The sequence below is a fragment of the Prunus avium genome, chromosome 7, assembly GCF_965620075.1.
Source record: "Prunus avium chromosome 7, drPruAviu1.hap1.1, whole genome shotgun sequence".
In the NCBI taxonomy this organism is placed as follows: Eukaryota; Viridiplantae; Streptophyta; class Magnoliopsida; order Rosales; family Rosaceae; genus Prunus; species Prunus avium.
Genome location: NC_142290.1, coordinates 28794136 through 28812489, shown reverse-complemented (window position 1 = coordinate 28812489; position 18354 = coordinate 28794136). Strand labels below are relative to the sequence as shown.

The following is an 18354-nucleotide window of genomic DNA, read 5'->3' as shown; positions in this document are numbered from 1 at the left end:
TTCCTTCTTCCCCTTCGCTTCTCTTTCTCCCAACAAAACCAATCGGAATAAAAGGACTACACCCGGGGGGTGTTGGCCAAAGGCCCTCCTATGCCTAAGTTAGTTCGATTGATTCGTAGAGAAACAATAGCTAAAAAGGGTACGGAGCTCTCGTGGGGAGAACCGAGTGGCCGGAGCGGTGTGTGGTGGTCGGAGCCTTGTGTGAGAGAGAGAAAGAGTATGGTGGCTAGGGTTTGTGAGAGAGAATTTCTGTAGAGTTTCAGATAGAAATTTGGATGTACCTCAACCCTTGTGCATAGCCATGTATTTATAGGAGCATCGGAGGTTAGGGTTTTGGAAGAATAATTTCTTATATGGAAAGGAATTATTCTTCCCTGATTTGGAGAGATTGATGTAATTAGGGATTTGATTAAATCAAATCCCTAATTAAGGCAAGAATAAAATAATTCACAATTAAATAAAATAACTCCCAATTAGGTCAAATAACTCCCAAATTGATTGGCTTAATTATTTGACCTAGGATATGAGATATTTTGCTTCCACAAATGCCCCCAGCTTTTGCATGGCGCATGGTGGCATGGAGGAGGTGTGAATTAACTGTTAGGCTGTCCAGCTGTAACTAGGCTTCCTTCTGTGACTTGGGCTCCCAATTGGAGTGGGCTTTTGACTGTTCTTGGAGTTGGGTTTCCAGTAGGAATGGGCTTGCGACTTCTTCTTGACCTAGGATGCCCAACCTGAATAAATGCAAGGCTTCTCTTTATTCTTCTTCACATCGCAAACTTAACTTCTCTACTTTCTAGCTTGAGAGAGATCTTGGAAAATTTGTACTGCTTGTCGAAAAGAGGAGTTGTCGTGCATCCCAAGTTAAGTCAAGCACGTATATTTTTTCTTCGTCTTCTCTTTTTCGCGACGAGGACTAGCTGGGTGGGACCAAGCTGGTTGTCGTCATGAGTAGTGGCTGAAGACGGTTGGAGCGACGGTGGCCACTGGCGGCTGCTGAGCGAGTATCGAGAGGAAGTTGGTGGTCTGCCCCCTGCCCAAGATGTTAAGATATGGAAGCAGAATGGTCCATACTCTGATGATCAGCCAGCTGGGCAGGAAGAGTGTTCTGCCGAACTCCCCTAAAAAAGGAAGGTTGATGTCAAGTCTTCAAGAAATGGAGTTGCGACTTCACAGGCGAAGGATGTATCTCCGTTGAGGAAGAAATAAGTAGGAGTTGCTCCCCCTTCATCTGCTAGGGTTAAGCACCTCGTTGGCGCAGACAACAAGAAGATTGGCATTATGTGAAACACTCAGGACGTTCCACTCAAGCCTCTTGCTGACAAGCTTGGAAACTGTGATCTGCTCCGTGAAGTGGTCCGCTCGCAAACTAGTTCACTTGCCGAGAGGCAAAGAGATGTTGGTATTCCTCTCTGAAGTTCGAGTCGTTTGCACCAATTAAATGATGGAGATTGAACTGGTAGGTGTGCTTATTCGCCCAACTATCGTGATCCAGTTGTTAAGCCACGAGCAGTGAAGCGTGGAGTTGATTCAGCGTTGTCGACTCCTTTGGAGGTGAAGATAGCGGCGGCTGAGAAGACGGGAGAGTCATTTGTCTGGGTGAAGGGTTCTTCTACAACGTCAGTGGCTGATCCCAAGGTGGACAAGTCCAGCCCTGCAGGGGATGTAGGCGTGTCTGATTTGCTGAAGACGAACCTCTTGTCAAGCCCGTCTGCTTGCTTCAAGCTGGTTGATCTTATCCATCAGGCTGGTGATCTTGAGACAGTCTTAAGTCTTTCCTTGGAAAAACAAAGGGAAACAACATTTCATCTGCTTCAAAAATGAGTAATTTTTGCTGCTGAAACTCGTCTGCTGTTGACTTGGTTAGTCAAAAAGATGCCTACTTCCGTCTTGAGCTCAAAAATGCTGACGTCTCCTTTAGTTATGACAAGCTTCTGGCTAGATTTGGCGCATATCACAAGTCTGTTGAAAAATCCAAGTTTGAAGCTATCACAGATGCGTACAAGCTGAGCTACTTGGACTGCACAAATGGGTCTGCTCCCTTCTATGCCATTGGAGATAAAGACATTGAGACGCTCTGCCTTGACTTGCCCCCCGTTCAACATGAGCAAGTCAATGCTGTGAACACGGAAAGAGTTAAAGAGCAGGAGGCCGAAGATGTGGTAGTCGAAGAGGATGGAGTAGAGGTGGACGCAGCTAGTGAAATGGTGGAAAATGTCATGGAGCAGGCAGGTGGAGCTGCTGAAGGTGTCGGTGATCAGGCGGATGCCGAAGAAGCTGCAAATTAGGGATCTCCTGCAGACATCTCGCAGTAGATGAAGTAAAATAACCACGTTTCATTTTTTGGAGTAAAATAACCAATAAATGCAGAGAATATATATTGGAAAAGCATCATGTTATTACTTAACACCTATTACTTCAACATCCTAACATCAAAAAGAGGGAATCTCAGTTTACAAGTAATTTCAACTTGCATCAAATGGGGAGAATCTCAAGTTGCAAGTAATTTCAATGTTACAGAGAGAGAGTTTCCTATATGCTGAATGTAGGGATTGTTATTATCATAGTGAACCTTTTCAATAGTTGTGCCGAGTGTTATGAGCACTCTTTATTAGCTTTACCCTTTTATATTCTCGTCAAAGTTTCCTTCTCAATATAAAACTTTTGCTAAAAAGCAAAAGTACAAATGGGAAGTGTGAAGTTGACCCAGGAAAATTCCTTGCAGCCCTCATCTCAAGTTTATTGTTTGATGTCCTTCAAATTTTTCATGAACCAACCTTGTTGAGATTAATGTTAGGATTTGGTTTTTGGATGAATAGATATGGTTGCATAACGACTCAGGAGCCTGATGAAGTGTAGGCACACGATCATGTTAGAATCCTAAGCTTCTAAGAGGGAAATGTGAGACATCATTCAAGCAAATCCTAGTTTTGTAAAAGAACTTGAAAAGGCAAACAATTATGGCGGATTGATAACTTTCTTTTCTCCCTTTTTTCTTTCTAAATTTAAGAGAAAGAAGAGGGAGTTAAGATTTGAACTTTTGGGGGCCAAGACATAAAACATGAGCATAAGAACTATGAGGCAACTTCAAAACTAATTGGTGTTATTTAGTACAGAGGAAAAAAGACTCAAAAAAGAGATGCAATCCATAGAAAATAATTGTTAAAAGAGACATAAGATCCTGTAGAATCTTGTTTCTCTTGCCCAAATCTCTATCAGTAACTAAACAGGTACAGATCATAATTGTGATCTGAAGTTTACAATGTCTGACACTTCAAATTATGGTTCTGTGCAGAGGCATTAAAATGTGACAGCGTTTTAACTTTCTAGTACCTTTTCTGGAAACACCATGATAATGGTGCTTGCAATTCTCTCTTACCTACTTCTGCTTTCCATCTCCTTCACATCTCTATGATCATACTTATTGTGTTCTTGTCCATTGTTACAGTTGTATTTTGTTGTACCTATGAAGATTCAAGGATGATGATTTAATTCCCTCTCTATCTCTCGATGTAATTCATCAACCCGTCTTCTTTACTAGTTGTACCGTGAAAATGGTCCCAATTTCTCACTAGTTGGTGATAAAACTTTAGCATGAGGACCTTATCTGCTGCTGATTCAATTTGTGTAGTTTGTACATTTGGTAGGAGGGTAGGTCATTTCTAAATCGACTTTGTCTGGACACATTCCAGCTGTTCCCCGAAGTGTATAATACATAGTTGCTTGATGCAATGTGGACAGTTGCTGTGGTAGGATTGTGAAGTGAGATCATGCTATTAACACCCTAACTTCCAAACTTAGCCTGATTGTTGTAGTTGAAGTTAGGACAGGCAAGTTTTATATGGCAGTTTATTGCACATTCAACCTCTGGCAAAGCAGTAAATAAACCGAGTCAAGTACCATTAGGGTTTAAAAAACTGACCGACTGTAACATGAAATTTAACCGTATCGTACCGATTTACAACCCTAACCTTAAAGGTACATGAGAACTCATCCTCCACCACAATCATAGGTCAAAAGGGCTTCTTGCTAGCAGGTGCAGTTAAGTCTTGAGGTATTTGGGTACTGCAGGTTGTTTAAATTTGATTTAAAGTTTGTACGTTTGATATATATCAGAAGTCAGAACCTACATTCATAGTTCGAGACCTTAACAAATCAATATGAATCTTTAGATTTCTGGGCAAGTGGGAGTTAATACCTTCCTCAAAATAGAAAAAAAAGACTTGTTTTAAGGTAAAAAAGACACAGTTAATACCATCTGTCACATGCAGAATTAAGAGCACACCACTAAGTTCTATTCTGTTGAAGCTTTAACGTCTCATAAAACTTCTTTCAAGCTTTAAAAGCCATCAAAGTTTCATAAGCATTTCCTTAATGTTAGATCAAATGAGATAGACAGATAAGTAATCAAGTGCTTTTAGAGTGATCTCTCATATGCTTATAATTTTATTGAAATCAAGTTTTCAAAATCCTGAAGTTTTCTAGAGATGCTATTGGCATTGTTGCACAGGGAGCATAAGGTGAAGGCTTTACTTGTTTCCTTTCTGCTAAGTTTTGATGACAATAGTGAAACTTATTACAAAAGAATTCATTTCAAATTGTACTTTTTGTTTTATATATATTTTGGATTGTATTGCCTTTCAAATATAAGTTAGAAAAGCTGTGCAAAAATAAACGTCACAATTTCTAAATAAACTAATGTTTGGAATCTGGGATCCCGAGCCTTCGCATTTAGAATTTACGCATTTTCCCGCATTTCGCTTAATCTTAGTTTCTTGGAGGTGTTGCATAAGGAGCATAAGGTGAAGGCTTTACTGGTTTTCTTTCTGCTAAGTTTTGACGACAGTAGTGAAACTAGTTACAAAGAATTCATTTCAAATCATACTTTTTTGTATTTTTTGGACTCATTTGCATAGCATTTCAAAGATAATTGAGAAAAGCTATGAAAAAAAATAAATAAATTTCTAGATAAACTAATCTTTGGACCTGGGAATCAACCTAGTCCTGCAAATTCAGTAAAGTTAATAGGCATTGCAAATATAGACCAATCATATCCAGGTAGATTTCCTTTAGTAGCTAGTAGAGGATACTCGGCAAAGACCCTTCAACCTCCTTGATCCTGAAAATGGTTCAATCAGGGGTAACTAAAAACTAATATCACCCGCATAAATAATTTTCTTTGAATTTGATCTGATATCAAAGTTCATAGGCAGGGTTGTTTTCATATTTAAGTCGTTGCACAAATCATCCATATATGGGAACCTCAACCGCCCAATGAATGAGCCTCCAAAACATTTTTATTCAATAATTTTACAAAAAGAGGGAGAGAAAACAACAATACATGTGTAATTCCAAACCATAAAAGCCCCAATCAAAATCAAATGCAGTTCTCAGGAAAAGTTGCCAATGTTGTAGCCGTCGATCTTTATCACGCTAATGCATGGTTGGAAGAGGTACATTAATGGCTCCTCTAATTTTTCATTCCATGTGCTGCTTAATTTAAAGAGAACCAAAGCAAAGGACCCGCCAATGTAGTGGTTTGGAGCAAATCCCCTCAAGAAAGGTCTTGGGTTCGAGTCCTAGTATGTGTGAATTTAATATGTTATCACTCTTATCAATAAGAAACGTGATTATAAAAATAAAAAAAATAAAAAAAAACACCAACCATGAATGAAAAATATTTAAGACCAATTTATTGATCCAACCCTACCCACCTGCTGATTAGGTCTACAACCTTTAAACACTAAAAGTAAAAAGATAAACAAACCCCTCGGAAGGCGATAGCATAGCGGTTTGGAAGGACGAGCTCTGACCAATTGTAAAATCTAGAGGTCAAATGTTCGATTCCTATCGCTGTTGCGCAAATTTCTGATTTCCCAGCGCACACATTTTGTATCATTCATTACCACTTGATATGACATTGTCATTTTTGTCACACATATTAATCATGATTAATCTGTTTTATATGAATAAATAATTTTATACATGTTAACCATAAATAATAGTAATAATGTAACAGTGCTGAAATTTTTTGGTGCTGAACAAAACTTTTATACTTTCTCCCCTTTTCTTTTGTGCTACAATTCACACGGGGCAGGGGTTGAACAAGAGTCCATTATAATAGGCTATGAGTCCATTGTGGTCTAGTGGGTTAAGAAATCACAGAGGTAAGGCCCATGAGGCATTTTTTCTTTTTCTCCATTTTCTTTACCAAAAAAGAAAAGGAAGATTCACTATTATATCCAATATAGGAGCCCAAATTATATAAAAAAAACCTCATAAGAAATGGACTTTAGAAGCACACCCAAAACCCATTTACAATATAACAAAAAGGCTTTTAACTTTTTTTAAATTACAAAACTGCCATTAATTTCTTAAAACAAACCCAACCCAAAAACCTCATAAAAAAAACTCAAAACACTTAATAGGGCATCAAAGTAATTTAATAATCAAAATTAAATTCAATAAGGCTAACTATCATTTTTTGGGTTTTTTTTAGGTTTGTTTATAGAAATTAAATGGTATAGGGTTTATTTATAATTTTAGTGTTAAGAATGGGTATATAACTAAATATCTCAAAAGAAAATTGCTCCCATTCGTACCCAAATACCACTGGTTTGAATCTTTACACTAATTCTAAAAACTGGGTTTGCCTCGGAAATTTTATTGTTGGAACTTTTTTTGTAAATATTTGTTGTGGTCAAAGAGAACTTCTTTTCCATTGTATACACACCTAACAAAGTAAGAGGCAACTAGCTAAAGTGGTTAAGAGCAGTTATCTCTGCACCTGAGATCTTGTGTTTAAATTCCCCCTCTAGCAATATCGCTTGTATTAAAAATAAAAAATAAAGCTAATAAAACAAGAAAAATATGGCACAACTATCCAATTTATTCTTTAGCCGAAAAAAAAAAAGGAAAAAGAGAAAATATGCTAACCCACACGTGTATGTGAAAAATCTCATGTGACATGAATAATTATGGGAAACATTGCAAATCTTTATCAACCATACAAAATGGGTCTCATATGAATCAATCTTTATGATAGACACGATTAGTGAACTGTGATTGCCAAATCTAAAAGCATAACCTTTCATTTGCAAATTGCAAGCGGAATTGAATTACTTCTTGTTCTTGGTGGTGTTGATGATTTAAAACCCACATTTAATTGCTCCCTCTGTGTTTCGTTCTACAGGAAGAAAAAAAAATATATATATACTTTATTATGACTAAATAAATGGGTTTTAAGGCAGCGGAAAATTGAATGTTCATAAATTACTGAGAGGCTCATGGCTTCTTGATGGGGTTTGGTTTGCAGGGTAGCAAAATTGAATGTTCATAATAGCAGGCATCACTTTGACCTGTTGATGGAGTTTTGATGATCTGAGAAGAGACAAACAGAGGCCCTCTTTCTTCCCAAATTTAGGAGAAACACTTGCATGAAACGGGGATAGCAAAATAGTATTATCCCCGCTTCATACAAGTTTTTATGCAGATTTAGAGGCTAATCTGTAGGTATGGTAGTAAATGCTTTGGCATGCATTTCAATGAGTTGGAGGTTGAGAGAATTCAATTCAAGTTTCATCAATAGAGTAACAAAATTTATAGTATTGGACTGTAAAAATCATTTATATGATTTGTGTACCTAGTGCAACGACTACAAAGCCAAATTTAAAATTTTCACTAGACCAATATTAATGGTGGCAAGAAACTGGGGGTGAGATTGATAGATCTCCATCCACCTGTGAGGAGAAGTTTAGATTACTAGATGTGCTCTTTATGAGTTTCTGTTCATCCTTTAATTTTGGATGGCGACTACAGCTACTATAAAAGAAATTGTTAAGTGAATGTGAAGAAAAATATTGTTATACATCACTCTTTCTTTTAAGCTTTAGAGCTCGTTCGAGACTATATCTATAAAAAAAACACTCTTGTTTTTTTTTTTCTTGGTCAATACACTCATGTTTAGAAGAATGTCGAAATTTTTGTTAAAAATTCAAGTGCGTTCTGATAAAAGCATTTAGAAGGGTCTTTCAAATCTATTAATATTTCATGTATGGCACATTTGTATGCTTTATCCCACACTATTAGAGAAGGATAAATAACAAAGGCATTGATTGGAGCTTATTTAATGTCAGTTTTATGTTCGGTTTTTAGACTCTATTTTTCGAAATGATGTACTTTAATTTATCTTTAGTTTAATAATACAATTTTATATTTGCATTCTATACTTTCTTCTTTTCTTATGATTTTAGATTTTGACGTTTTATAATGGAGCTGTTATTAGCACTCAAAAATTTCATCATTCACTTCTCCCTTGTGTTTTTGCAAAAGGAGAACAAGGAGTGCATGATGACCTTCTTTTTGTCTTTATAATTACATATATTTTATAAAAACCTAATAACATTGTTATTTTCTAGATTTTTAAGTATTTTCAAATATCAATAAAAGGCTATAAATAAGCAATTATAATAATTATTATAATATAAAAAGTTATCATAATTATTGGGTTTAAAATTTAGGGATGCTCTTGTCACGTTTGATCACTAGAGAAGTCATATTCATATTCGGCACCTTAGTTGCTATAGACTTATTTTTGTTTATCGTATCAATAAAATACTATCGTTAAAAAAACAAAAAAACACGAACTACCTACTTTCTCCCAATATTAACTTCCTTTCTACTTCTTCCACATTTTCTCCCTCCTTGTAGGTGTAGCTCTCAAATTTACTATCTCAAATCTCAACCATTTATTACATTTCTGTCTTTATTAATTCACTTGATAACAATAAAAGCAATCCAGTACAAGCATTTATAAAAAAAAATCAATGCAATCTCATCGAACTTTTTATTAAATTTTAAATAATTCATTTTGGTATTTAATTTGAATAACAGAAATCACTGCAAATCTTTTGTCATTTCCACTCTGTATGTCACTCATCTGCTTTTGGATTTGTCTGAGGTAGGACGCCAAAGGCTACGGTCAATCAAGGTTATAGGATTTTAGATTTGGAAGGCATTTTTCATGATATCATCATTTATTTATATTTATTTTATTCCAAATATTCATACTCATATATGATGTAAATGGCAGATATAATTAATACATACTTATCCATGAATGCATGCCTTAAAATAAAATAAAAAAGAAGCAAGTAAAGTGAGTCGCGCTTCCTTGCACCCAAATTCAAATCTCCTTCTCTGTAAACAAAAGTAATTTAGACTATCGATTGTATTTTTTTTTTTAAATGAAAAAAAAGAGAAGTACTAGAATAAAGAAGACACACAACACAACCTAGTTTTGGCCCTTGGTAGCTTTCATTTAAGTCCCCTACTTAATACTCCCATTCACTGATGCAGCTTACGATTTATTACATGACCAAAAGGCCAGTTCTTAAAAAAAAAATTATTTCCTTATTGAATACTTAATGTTCGGTGAGGAGCATGTAAATCCTTTTGTAGAAGATAAGGTCTTGCTCCTGCCATAGAGTAGTTATACCTACAACTACACAACATTTGCATATCACACCTCTTATATATGTGTATACTGAATTCACACTCACTGGTTAATTAAGAGCATTTAGCTTGTTGGATTTACTATAAATTTTACTTATTTTAAGTCTTCATTTAAATATCAGCCTTATAAAAATTAGATAAATTAAAAACCAATAAGACACCTAGTTGTGGTCAACAAAAATAAATAAACACGGTGTTTCAAGAAAACTCTAAAATGATAATCATTTAATTGAGTGGTTAAATGACTATTTCGGATTCATGTGATTTTTTGTAGAGATTGTCTTTAAGGTAATACCTAAAAAGTAGATGGTTGGATCATTGAAATGAAATATGAGGGATCCAATCTATCTCTTTTTCAAGTCTTCATTTATAGATCATCTTTGAAAAAAATTTGACAAATCATAAATCATTAAGACATCTAGTTGCAATGAAATAAATAGACAAACACAGTTTCTTTCACAGACTCTCTCTTCTTCTCTCTTTCTCATCTCCCTCCTCTCCAACAAAGATCTGGCCACTGTAGAAGATGGAGAGAGAGAGAGAGAGAGAGAGACGTAGGAGTGGGCAACGCCGGTTGTGGACGTTGATGCGTCGGCCGTGGGGGCTGTGCCGGATATTTGAGTCATTTTGACTTCTTCGTTTTTTTAATTTTTTTTTTTCTTAAAAAACAATTGTTGGGTATTCTTAAACATTAAATATAAAAAGTCTAGAGATAAACCATGCATAAATAAGGCAACCTCTTTTAAGCGTTTAAGAAAATGTTGTAAATAGCTATAGTAGGGTAGACGTTCTATCCATTTTCACTTTGGGTAGACGTTCGAAACCCCAAGCACCCAATGAATATTTGTTTAAACTCCCTCCCCCAATTACTTGTACTAAAAAAAATTGAAAATAAAAGTTATAACAGATTCCTCAAATTTTTCATGTAATGGAGGTTAATATATATCGGCATAATTAAGGTCACGTTTATATTATTTTAAAAGGTACGTAGGACTAACTGCCAAGGGGCATCCTAATCAATATCTTATTGAGAATCTAAGGAGTTTAAGACTAGATTTATTTTCCAGAAATACCTTTGTGAAATTGTGAACCAAGCCTAAGTGCAAGGAGGATGATTGAGGGTTCACAGAATCACTGTTCAGGTGCCATAAACAGTCGTGAAAAGGACATGCGAGTTCTTTCAATTCAATTATATACTTTCATTTGTCTTTTCATTTGTCTTTCTCACCCGAAGAGATAATGATGTATGAAGAAAATAACCATTGGGAAAATAAGCTACCTACATTAAACGACTCTTTTAACGAGGGATATATATATATATATATTCAAATGGTGATAGTCTAAGCAACGTTAATTTACGAAGAGGAGAATTCGAACATTGGTGTAAGGTTGCAGACACAATACATGTCAAAATAGCTTATAGCACTAAGTCATTATGTGGTTTTTACCCTATTAATTTATATTCTACTATTTTAACAAGTTTGAATTTATAAAGATATATAATTCAAGTATTCAAAGAAACTTTTTGATTTGTGGTCACACTGGGGACCCGCTTAATGGTAAAAAAGTTTCTATGTCTGTTTATACCTGATGAGAATGGGAATGGGATTCACTCTTACTAGTTCTTTTGCCACTAGAGGTAGGGTGTAGTGAGTAATCTTGGTGGGTGGGGAAAGTAGATAAATGAGAACAGAAGCTCTCACTTACATGAAGCTTTCCAGAGAGGTACAATACTCGTACCTACCATCAATTGCAAAACTGTTCAAATCCATTGCTGTTGCTATTAATTATGGGCTTGACTTATAAACGTGAGTGTGTTGACGCAAAATCATCTATCTTTGATCAAAACGTGAGCTTGACTTATAAAACAATATAAAATAAAATAAAAAATTACGTACTTCCTCCTCATGCTTACCTGCCTATGAACAAGTTGTTTCATGCTCATCTACGACTCAACTTCGAGACAAAAAAGCTCATAAATAATATGTGACGTCGAAGTTGAAGCAAGTTATTATGTTTTAATTTCACCAAATATATATTATATCTAACACCACATAGGAATTGAATTCGATGCTTCATATGTGAATTTAAGTTATTATGTTTTAATTTCACCAAATATATATTATATCTAACACCACATAGGAATTGAATTCGATGCTTCATATGTGAATTTCATAAGAAAATTTCGATTTCGATTTCGTATACATGGTATAACTTGAGGCCAATTAAATTTCACAAATATTTTTTTTATTTTCTTCTCTTCCTTTCCAACTGATTTATTTAATTTTTTCAAACAAAAATCAACACAGTGATATGTTTTTCTTATTTATTGTACATGGCCCTTTTTTATGTATATCGTGTCCCTCCGTGCAAGCAACTTCCAGTCAAACATAAATACAATGAGGTAATATGATTTAGATGGGACACCTCAATGCACCCCACTTATTCATTGCATCCAAATTGAGTAATTGACCATGCTAAGCCCAATTAAACTCAGCAAATGACATTGACACCTCCCCTTTCTCCTTAATCATTAATTTTTTTTTTAAACAAGTATATGTTTGATTTTTATTTTTATTTTATACAAGCAATATTCTACTTTAATCTAATCTAAACTACGGGGAGGGGGATTCGAACTCAGGTATAGAGTAAGTGGCACATCCGCTCTAACCAATTTGACTAAGCTCATGTATGCAAGAAGTATACGTTTGAATATTTAATCAGTATATATATCTCTTAATTTGAGATTAGGGTTGTTTGCTTCACGGACAATGATTTAGATGCCCTCTCTTGTAGGGTACGTACTCCTAACTTCAGAAACTCTAAATATGTCTATTGCTAAGCTTGGACACTCAGCTAACTTAAAAAAGAAAAACCATATGTCATCAGTTTCCTTTCTCTTTCGAAAATCAATGAAGGAAAGCTTAGAGACACGAGAACACTGTGTAAAATTTATTAGTATTAACAGATTTGATAACAACATAATTTCTCCGAAAGGCATTGTTGGCCAACCAAAGGACATACCTGACAATGCATATCTAGCTAGCTAATTGCGAGACTTTCAATTTAGACAATCTAATGTAATTTTATCTTCTTATTTTTTTACTATTTTACAAAAGAAAGTAAAAAAGAAAAAAAAAAAAAGGAACAAATTGTTAAGGCATGCTAACTCAGCATGTAAATTATGGGAGTTTTTTTAATTATTTTTGCAGGATTCAATAATATGATAATGAAAATGCCGGAAAAACACAGGGTCAATGCATGGCTTGTCATTTAATTTTCTGTATCCTGCAATGTAATTTCTGGGTGTGAAGAATTAATGGACTGGTGTTTCTTAGTGTTTAATTAAATTTGAGGGTGCTGTTGGATATGATTTTAAATTAGGGTTTAGCTGTTACGATTCAAATTTCCAAGGAATCCATTTAAGTCTTTGGTGTGTTGCTTGTTTTTTCTTTTAAATTGCAAGCTAGATGGGGGTTTCAGAGAGTTCTTGAATTATTTTAATATTGGAGGAGGGGAGGGTTTAGCTTTAAAGCCGTTGGGTTTTTCCTGTGCTGTATTTTGATATTAAACACCGACTAGCCTAAGCAATGAATGAAGGCAATGCCTTCCCCTGCACTTTGTAATTGCAATATTTACTGCAAATTTCCATTTCCTGCATTCTTATTGGGATCTTTTCCAACAATTAATACATTTCCTGGCCTCAATTACACTCTTCTTCTACCCAAAACTTGAATTCAATTCAATTCCTATCACTCTCTCTCTCTCTCTCTCTCTCTCTCTCTCTCTCTCTCTCTCATCCTATACCCTCCACCTCTCCCCCATAATTAAATTAAGCATTAAAGAAAATCCATCTTCCTATCCCTTCACTTTGTATATATAATGGTGTTCTGAGGTCCTTACCACCTCACCATGACCATGTTTTTGTTGCCTCATCTTTTCATGGTTTGAGGCCCTAAACCTTTTTTCTTCTCTCTTCAAACCCCACAATCCAATTAGATTCAGAGTCCCCTCCAGCCTCCTCTCTTGGCCACAACTCCCTCAACCCTTAGGTATAATTTTATGTAAGCACACCCCTTTTTTTCATTTAAATTTTAGTCCCTATGCAATTTCATGTTATATTTGTTGCTAATTCAACATGTTTTAACTTTGTCGGTGTTTGTTTTCATTAGAGAGCTGGAAATTTGTCTTCAAGCCAAAAGCCATGAGTAGGAGGAATGGAAGTGGTCCAAAGCTTGATCTGAAGCTGAACCTGTCACCACCAAGGGCAAGTAATAATAATCCACTGGTGCAGTCACCAAGAAGATCAGCTACTGTTTCACCAACATCACCACCAAGCTCATGTGTTTCCTCTGAGCTCAATCAGGAAGACAATTTCAGATACTCAAACAGCCCTGAGGCCGAGGCCACTTCCATGGTGCTTGTGGGTTGCCCAAGGTGCCTCATGTATGTGATGCTTTCAGAAGATGATCCAAAATGCCCCAAATGCAAGAGCACTGTTTTGCTTGACTTTGTTCATGACAACAACTACAACAACAACCCAACAACAACCATGAAGACAAGGAGGAGCTAAAAGAGCTATAAAACAAAAAAAATAGCTAGAAGGAGCTCAGAGCTAGAGTAGTTTATCCCCCTTCTTTTTCGGTTTCTGCAATTTTTACTAGGACTTAATGTTAGGCTCTTTCTATTTTCAACCCTTTTCTTCCTTTATGGGGGTAGCGCTATTGGCGCTCCATTTTCAGCTGCATTTCCACTATTTGGGTGGAAAAAGATTTGATTCAAACAGGGCTTAATTCAACTTCAGTTGGGTTGGGCCTTGATTTGTTCAACTTGACCAGACACGCTATCAACGGAACTTCGATAGGTGTGTTTGGGAAAAGAGTGGAGCGCGCATAACACTACCTATTTGTTTCTGTTTTTTCATTTTTCACCTCGCTAATCATAGAAATTAGGTTATGGCTGATGGACAAGTGGGCATGCAACATGGGGCTTGGTAGAGTTGGCTGTGTTTGTTTTTCTAGTTTTGTGTTTGTTTCTGCTTTTGTTAACCCTCTAGCAGAAGACAATGTAAACCGGTTTTAACTGTAACTGCCGAAATTTTCATATGAAAAAAATGTTAGGTCATATTTTGCCTTTGCCTTCACCTTTATGTTTTCCCTTTTTGTTCATGGGCTTATATGTTTTGTTACTATATCCACTCACAGCTTGCTACATCAGAGATTGCCAGGTAGTTTCCCTGAGTTTTATCTGACGCATAAAATAAAAGATGGGTAAAAACCTCAGAGTATATTTTCTGTTTTTCTTCTTTCTTGTTGAAAAAGTGCATCTTGTTTGAAACTTGAAAGCAAAAATTCTGCTTAAGAGTAGGTTTTCAGGTAAAATGGTAGCACCTTTGGGGGCCCACTAGGTCCATATGTACTTTGCTGAACTTTGTTTAAAGGGTAATGCTAGGCTTACCACAATTTTCATAACACATTTGTACCACATCTCTAATAGAGGTGGAGCTCACTAATATAACGGGCAATTTCAACATGGACCTTAACCCAAACATATATGACATGAGTCTTGTCAAATCAAATAAGAAAATCTTCACAATAGTGGTAGAGTAATTATTTTCGCATCCGTAATAAAAGTGTAACAGAAGTTTGAGTTTGACGAGTTCGACTCTCGGTTTTCTCTTTCCAAACTGAATATAAAATGCAAATATCAAAGCTACTATACAAAGTAAGCATAATTTGAATAGTTGGTTAATTTCTAATTGTCTTCCTCACCATAACTTGGGTAACTGACACGAATGTGAGTGTGGCTCATTTGTCCATATTAGGTACTGCAGCATCTATAACACTTGACTATTTTTACCAAATAATTCATCTGTTTTCTAACTGATTCTTATATATAAAGGTCAAAATCAATTTATTTAGGATTACATAAAGGATAATTATGTAAATTAAAATGTGGGATGGTTTGGGTAGTTCGAGCATTGAAAAAAGAAGAAGACTATATTATTAGATTGACAGACCATTAAAAACACATAAATGCAAGAGTAATTGAGACAGTTGAGCATAAAGAGGGGTATTACGTCAGATAATAAATACAAATTTAATTCCACCTTCACTCCCTTCTATTTTCTTCTATTTTTCTCTTTTTTTTTATTATATATATTTTCTCAAAAAATATTAAAATATTTCTTGTTTTCCATGGTTTCTGTTTTGGTAAGTTGGTATACTCTTGTCTTGTCCCTATCCTTCTCTTTAACTTCCTTTTCTTCTTCCATGCGTTTCTCTTAACTCATAGTGTCATGCTGATGCACTGGCATTTTACTGGTTTAAAATTTAGCATTTATGGTATAGGAAATACAAATAGTCGATACAGCATGGCATGTTATGTTGTTAAATTATCAAATTGAACAAAGCTTATCCGAAGTCTTAGGGTTACAACTTACAACCCTTTTAACTTGGTGGTCTGCTCGATCCACGATCATGTAGCAGAACACAACCATCTAAATTTGATGCAGACCAGCAGTCGGTTATGATATCCTATTGATAAAAATGTCTCAAACGAGAAAAGGATGTGGCACCAAAACATGAAAGAAAGGGTCCACAGACCACAACACATGAGGTAGAGCTTAATTAAATTAATGGCATACCTAAGCATCATTTATATTGGTATAAGATCAATCAGTCTCACAGCAGACAAGACTAAAGGAGCACGGATCCTTCATTCAGCCTTCTTTTTAGACTTTGAAGCCTAACATGGGCACTTAAAACTTTAGTTGTAATTTGTCAAAGTCAAACCAAGAAAAGAATGTATGTTTTTTTGTTTTTTTTTTTGGGGGGGGTTCTCTTTTTATGATTTATACACAGAAATAAAATAGTTAATTTGCACAGCTTCATGTATGGGAAAAATTAAACAATATAGAAATGGCCATTGCCTGAGTTGGCATCATCCGCATCTAGAATAGCTACAGAGGCAGGGCTGACGGCAGGACGACATAATTTTGAATGGTAAGCATCAACCATGAATGCAATTTAATTTTTGGGCCAAATCATGCACAAGGGTGCAAATGTAGCAGTAAATAGAAACTATGTACTAAAATTAGAAAGAGTCCTGTAAATGTGTGGGCAAGAACTTGAACACATATCCACAGGACGATCGATGTACGAAGCAACACATATCCATAGGACGATCGATGTACGAAGCAATAAGGAAAGGTCAAAATTGTTTTGAATTTGCTGATGCTAGAATGCTCAAAACTTTCTGCAGACAGTACGCAAGGAACAGAGAGAGATGCAATTAGTTGTTGGATTTGTTTTTCCTTCTTCTTTTGTTTTTTTCTCTAACGAAAGGAGGAAGAGGAGGAGATTCAAACTTGAGACCTTGAAAGAGAACTAGCATATTTTTACCTATTAATATTTATATTTTTATTATGAAATTACCTATAGGATGACTAATAATGCCTAGAGTGGGGTAAATAGGTCAACTTAAAATTATAACAAATAAATAAAAATAAACTTCGGTACTAGGATTGATATGGTTTATCAATTCTGAAACGTGCTGAGCATAAAATAAAGAAAAAGAGAATTATTTTACGTGGTAAAACCCCACCTCTGGGGAAAATCCACGGGACTCCTCAGTCCAAAACAAATCCACTATAGAACGATGATTACAAGAAGTACTCACACACTTATCCTAGACACATTCTAGATAATGTTTACCGACTTCTTCGTAACTCAACTTATGTCACGAGATGATCTTTCAACACTCCTTATATTGGGTGCAATACTGGTCATGATTGCTTCAAGCTCACCGGAGTTCTTGCAACTCTCCTTATGTTGAATCCGATACTTGTCATGATCGATTCAAGCTCACTGGAGAAAAACCGCAACAATGGTCTTGGTGCCCTAAACCATATGAGTCACCGAACATGCAAATAAATGCAATATGAATGATAAAATTGTTTGATAAATCACCAAGTAAACATGGAACACTTGATGATTTATCTCAAATAAAAATGCAGCTTTCTTAAGCGTTTAAGCGCACAAAATTATTGTTCAAAAGCTGTAAAGAACAAAGGTCTTGTTTTATAGGCTTTTAGTTCCACCAAAAGAGTAACTACACGTTCATAACCAATTTACTTGATTTGCACGAATTGAATAAAATCAAAAAGATATTTTCCTATTCTAATGATGATCACACGTGAAGCCCAAAACAATAGAAAAGGAAAATTCCAATTTTAAAAGAATGTTTTTTATAATCACACTATTAAAGGAGTCCTAGTACTCTTAGGTATGATTTTCAAGTAAGTTACTTAAAAGATAAGTAATGAATTATTCATAAAAGAAAGAAATAATAAATAAAAGATTTTGCAAAATATGCCTAAATGAGATGCACTCCTAAATGGATTCTAGTTGATTAAAATCAAGGAAGATCAGGGAAATAAAATCATATTAGATTCCAAAAAATGTTCCTACTATGAGTGCATGAAAAATGTCATGTCATACCCTTCAGATCAAATGTCTCATACGTGTTAAGTCACAATTCTGAAATTTGGGAATTGCTGAGCAGTTTCAATCCTACAGTTTCTGGAAATTAGAGACAACAATTTTGCTTCAACCTTACAGCTAAATGACACTTCCAAACCAATACTAAGTTCTAGGAAATGCCAACACAATTTCATACTAACATATTATTCATTAATATTTCAGGTATTTGCTTTCAGAAATGTGTAATGTTTTCTAATATATCATCATCATAGATTCGTTCTATAGTGAGGGCCTTAAATGAGGTCCTATCTCTTAACCGTCGGATCAAACTAACCAATTTGATCCAACAACTAATCAA

General features: G+C 35.3%; 1 protein-coding gene across 2 annotated transcripts; it reads left to right on the top strand.

The window, feature by feature from the left end:
• The first annotated feature begins 13235 nt into the window (after window positions 1–13235).
• LOC110761128 (protein GL2-INTERACTING REPRESSOR 1) lies at window positions 13236–14656 on the top strand. 2 transcript variants are annotated; one of them, XM_021963536.2, is made up of 2 exons: window positions 13236–13577; window positions 13686–14656. In XM_021963536.2, exon 2 carries the CDS (start codon window positions 13718–13720, stop codon window positions 14084–14086), a length of 369 nt encoding a protein of 122 aa, XP_021819228.1. In that variant the 5' UTR covers window positions 13236–13577; window positions 13686–13717; the 3' UTR covers window positions 14087–14656. The 2 variants fall into 2 exon arrangements, with proteins under 2 accessions (XP_021819228.1, XP_021819222.1); XM_021963530.2 differs by having other exon boundaries at window positions 13255–13565.
• The last annotated feature ends 3698 nt before the right edge of the window (window positions 14657–18354 follow it).